Here is a 4,909-nt window from a genome sequence, read left to right as displayed (position 1 = left end):
TTTCGGTTATTTATGATTTTTTCCCCTTAAATATGAGACACACTACCAAACGCATGTTGCGGCGACTACATTTTCAACGTAACACTATCAAATCAATTGCTCTTTGAGAAATCTATTATTTACCAAGATATATTGATAATAATTGAATCAGATAATGATGAATAATTTAAGTACTTAATTAAAAATTAATTATTTTTAATATGAAATAAATTCTTGTACTTAGCAAATGAAAACTACCAATCAAACTAGAATATAAATGTGAATTAGATTATTATAATAGCAAAAAAAATTAGATTAAAAATACAAATGACTAATATGTATCATAAAATTTTAGAAACTTTATATATATATAAAAAAATAAAATATATATATATAATAAATTTAAATTTCTACTTTTCGGTTTGGTTGGATTTTGTTTTTTGTTTTTTTTTAAAAACGAAAGCTAAAAAGTATAGGTTGTGCTACAAGAAAAACCGACTTGTCAAAACTTTTATTTTTGCTAGAACGCTTGTTAACTGCGTCACCTTCTTCGACTTGCAATTTTCGAAACCCTAATTCCCATGGGTAGACTCGCCTCCGCCGTTGAAATCTCCGACGAAAGGCATCGCAGCTACGGGAACGGTGACGACGGCCGTTACTCCCCTCAACGCCACCGCTATCGAAGCCGTAGCCGTAGCCCTATCAGAAACCGAAATCGTAGCCGAAGCCGAAGTCTCAGAGGGAGCCGTTGCCGCAGTCGTAGTCCGGCATATAGTCCCTATAGAGGCCAGCAACCTAACGGCCGAAATGGTCGGCGATCATATTCTCCTGATCGTTCGTACCGTAGACCGAGTTCTACAAATGAGCCGCCTAGAAGATTCGGACGTGGTAAGAAACCCGACCTCGATAGAGATTATAGGAATGGAAAAATTGCAGATTCAGATTCGGATGAAGAGCTTAAAGCTAAAGGCTTGAATTTTGAAGAGTACCGAAGGCTAAAGCGTCAGAAATTGAGGAAACAGTTGAAGAATTGTATTTGGAATTGCACACCTAGTCCACCTAGGAATGAAAATGAACCAGAGTACGATGAACCTGATGAAATTGTAGAAAAAAGTGTAGATGAGAAGGTAAAGAAAACTGATGAATCCAAAAAAGATTTGAAATTTAGCAAATCTGAATCGGAGGCCTCAGATTCTGATTCAGAGGCTTCAGATTCCGAATCCTCGGAGGATTTGGAATCCAGGAAATCTAGGAAGAGGAAGAAATTGAGGTCTAGACGTAGAAGTAGGAGATCGAGAAGGGAGAGTGAGAGTCAGAGTGAATCGGAGGAAGAGTCGAGCGATGATTCAGAAGAAGAAGAGAGGAGAATACGAAGGAAGAAGTCGTGGAGAAAACAAAGTAGTAGAAGGAGAGATAAAAGGGGTAAGAAGAAAAGAAGCAAAAGAAAAAGCTATTCAGATGAGAGTGAGAGTAAGAGCCAAAGCCAAGAGAGTGATAGTGATGATTCTGATGCTAGTAAGAAGCAAAAGCGCGATTTGAAGAGTAAGAAAAAGAAGGATGATGGGGATAGTGACATACCAGAAAAGAGCTTGGAATTGGATGGGGATGCTAGAATTAATGAGAAGGCCGATGAAACAACGATAGATGAAGTTGATAGTGAGTTGCTTGAATTCAAAGAACTGATTGAGGCAAGAAAAAAGAGTAATTTGGATAATGAGCCGCAAGTTGGTCCAATGCCATTACCCAGGGCTGAAGGGCATATAAGCTATGGTGGGGCACTTAGGCCTGGTGAAGGTGATGCTATTGCCCAATATGTTCAGCAAGGGAAGCGTATTCCGCGTAGAGGTGAAGTGGGTCTTTCAGCTGATGAGATTTCGAAATTTGAGGGTCTTGGGTATGTGATGAGTGGTAGTAGGCATCAAAGGATGAATGCTATTCGTATTAGAAAAGAAAACCAAGTTTACAGCGCTGAAGACAAGCGAGCCTTGGCCATGTTTAACTATGAGGAGAAGGCTAAGCGTGAACAGAAGGTTATGGCTGATTTGCAGCGCCTTGTGCAACGCCATATTGGTCAGGATACCGGTCCATCTCACGATCCGTTTGGAGGGAAGTCTGAAGAGGGTGCTGATGCTTGATCCTTTTGTATGTTGTTTTACTTTAATTTTGGTGTTACTGCTGTTACATGTAGAAATTAGGTTGTTTAATAGAAAATGGAGACATAAAAGTTTTATAATTGCTTCTGTGTAAGCTGATAATGTTTGGTTTTTACTAAATGCTGTTTCACTGGTTTGTAGTTTAATGTGATTAGAGTAGATCTGAGCTTGCTGAAATTCGTTATGCTTTCTTAGATCTGCTTTCACACATGCCAACAATTCTCCGTACTCGTATGAAAGACTATGTTTTGTGGTTTTGGTTATGTAGGTTTCTCCGTACTCGTATGAAAGACTATGTTTTGTGGTTTTGGTTATGTAGGTCTCACTAGCTACTATTAAAACAGTACTCTGGGTTGTGGGTCTAGAATTAGGTAATTTAACAAATCTTCTTTCTACTTTGTTTCTAAATTCTAACAGCAGCATATTAGACATATCACGTATAGGGCGGAACAGATTCTAATTGAGCTTTGAATGAGCTAAAGTTCTCTAGCTAAATGCCTTGGCAAAGCATTTTCTGTAGTTATGAGTTCTGCTGCAGATGGGGAACCAGTCGGCTCTTCACACAGCTCCTGGAATAGTGTCTTGGTTTCAGCCACCCGTCTGTACCAGATTAACCGCATAAGGCAAAAGTATTAGGTCAGATGTTGTTACACCATTCCTATGCATTAACATCACAACTTTACCTTGTCAAAAAAGAAAAAAAAACAAACAAACTATGCATTGGACATCACTTTGTGAGGATATAGGAGATGTTTCTTAATATTCTTTGTTGAAGTCAAAATCTACTGAGACATGTTGATTGAACCTTAATTAACTTTTACTTAACCCTAGGCTGTAGTATCATTTTGCTCTAGTCCGTTCATGTGTAAATTTTGCTGGACCTACGAGCTTTATGCTGTGGTTCTAATTTCTCATTTGTGCTGACATGTGACGGTACTACTTAATCATTCAAATGTAATCCCAATGACCCAATCTGATAGCAAGTTATTGCTTTGCTAGTAATTACATTATTAGTCGTCTTCTTGTTACCACAAAGTAGTTGGTGTGCTAACCATATTGTTGACTATTATATTTGTTGATTAATTGCCTTATATGTTGACATGTCATCCTTTAATGTAGTTATTTTTTACTTTTATTTGATGAAGTAAGATGTTTCATTACTGGCATCAAGAAGGTGCAATAAGTACAAAAAAAAGATGTGCTAGCTCTGGTACATGATTCGATGCTATACTGGGGAGCTAACAAAAACAAAAAATCAGGGGGGGTTAGCCAAATATGAGACTACACTAAAGTCAGGGAGCTAATAAAGTCCAAAAAAGGATCAGCATTATTTGGAGTTGCTCCCACCAAATAAACAGTAGAAATCTAGCCTTCTAGGAGTGGTTTGGAGTTGAGATTCCATCAAATCATCTGCGGTTTCTTTTTGTCCATACACACCAATAAATGTTTGCGAGCTTCATTTTTCAGATTTTCTTGATATTTTTATCCACTTTTCACAAACTCCAGCTTTCATACGCTTCTTTAATATTCTGAGGCATGAGTCATGACCTAACTGAGTCCAAAATTGAAGAACATATACCCTTGATCTGCAGCTACTGAACTGTGAGGAAGAGGTGACTGATGGTTTCTGTTTACTACTTACTTTTTACTTTCAAAATCAGCGATCCGATTGGTCCTGTATGTATTCAGTATTGCATTGTGGTTATTCTTCTATGTTATCTTTCTTTTGGTTGGTTACCAATTTATTTGTTCCTCCACCTTAAATTAGTCGGTAGTGAAATTTATGATGGTGCCTCTAAGTGGGAAGATTACCAATCTTTTTCAATTTATATAGCAGTGATATTTGATGTTACTAAAGTGGAAGCTGCCTACTGCTTGGAGGTACAGTTCTAGATGAGTTATAACATTTACTGTAGTTCTAGTATGTGGTTTTTCGCGCAACAGCTACGCAGTTTGCTTTCAAGGTGTCAACTTTAGTGTGGTTCGAGTTGGGTGCTGGAGTCATGTGAATTGGTTTGCAGAGAAGATATTTGTGAGAGGGACAAGATCAAAATTGTTCCTCATTAGCAATTTCGAGTTTTGTAATTCTCTGCTGCATTCTCATTCTTTATGGTTAAATTAGGTCCCCAAAGAGATGGTTGAGTGGTTGAGGCATATGAGTAATTGGACATCTTTGGTTTAAATCCCAGCTACAACACTAGGGTCGTTTGGTTTGAATACGGCTTATGCTGGGATTAGTTATGCTGGGATTAGTTATCCTGGTATTATTTTTTATTTACTGTTTGGTATGTTGTATTAAAAATGATAATTACATAATTTCTAAGAAGGTATAAGTTATCCCGACACTAATTATCCCACCCCCTACAAGGTATAAGTTATTCCGGTACTAATTTTAATCCCGGGATAACTTATACCAGGTTTGCTAACCAAACAAAGTATTAATGTGGTATTAAAATTTTATACCAGCACTATATCTACTTATACCTCATACCAAACGACCCCTTGTGAGCCCATTTGCTTGAGTCTTGGTGAGCCAGTTTACCAGACACAGATGCTTGTGGGCTGTAGCAGGCTGTCCAAATCTATCGTTTATGTGCATGGCTCCACTTGAAATAAAAAACAATACTCCCATCACTTCACTTGAATATATTCGAGCATTTTGTCCGGTTAAATTGGTACATTGGATTCTTTTCTGTTCATGACTTGACAAATAATTTGCTATGGTTTAATTAATTATTGTTCTTTGAATATGGTCTTGGATGCAACGGGTACCCTTG

At 37.7% G+C, this 4,909-nt stretch overlaps 1 protein-coding gene and 1 long non-coding RNA gene across 2 annotated transcripts; one reads left to right on the top strand and one right to left on the bottom strand.

Moving 5' to 3' along the window:
* The first annotated feature begins 464 nt into the window (after positions 1 to 464).
* Positions 465 to 2,309, top strand: LOC104092192 (uncharacterized). The gene has a single exon (XM_009597724.4). The coding sequence runs from the start codon at positions 561 to 563 to the stop codon at positions 2,112 to 2,114; it is 1,554 nt and encodes a 517-aa protein (XP_009596019.1). The 5' UTR covers positions 465 to 560; the 3' UTR covers positions 2,115 to 2,309.
* Positions 2,310 to 4,161: 1,852 nt separating this feature from the next.
* On the bottom strand, positions 4,162 to 4,694 carry LOC138900693 (uncharacterized). Its single transcript, XR_011411846.1, has 2 exons — positions 4,632 to 4,694; positions 4,162 to 4,329 (listed from the first exon to the last, which is right to left on the bottom strand). It is a non-coding gene; the product is annotated as an uncharacterized lncRNA (long non-coding RNA).
* Between the last annotated feature and the right edge of the window lie 215 nt (positions 4,695 to 4,909).

This window comes from Nicotiana tomentosiformis, chromosome 11 (genome assembly GCF_000390325.3).
Source record: "Nicotiana tomentosiformis chromosome 11, ASM39032v3, whole genome shotgun sequence".
Taxonomy (NCBI): domain Eukaryota; kingdom Viridiplantae; phylum Streptophyta; class Magnoliopsida; order Solanales; family Solanaceae; genus Nicotiana; species Nicotiana tomentosiformis.
The sequence above is the reverse complement of the archived record's forward strand: the minus strand, read 5'-3'. Positions and strand labels throughout refer to the sequence as shown.

Excerpts from the sequence above, each read along its gene's own strand:
- LOC104092192 (XM_009597724.4), top strand. The coding sequence starts at position 561 with ATGGGTAGACTCGCCTCCGCCGTTGAAATCTCCGACGAAAGGCATCGC.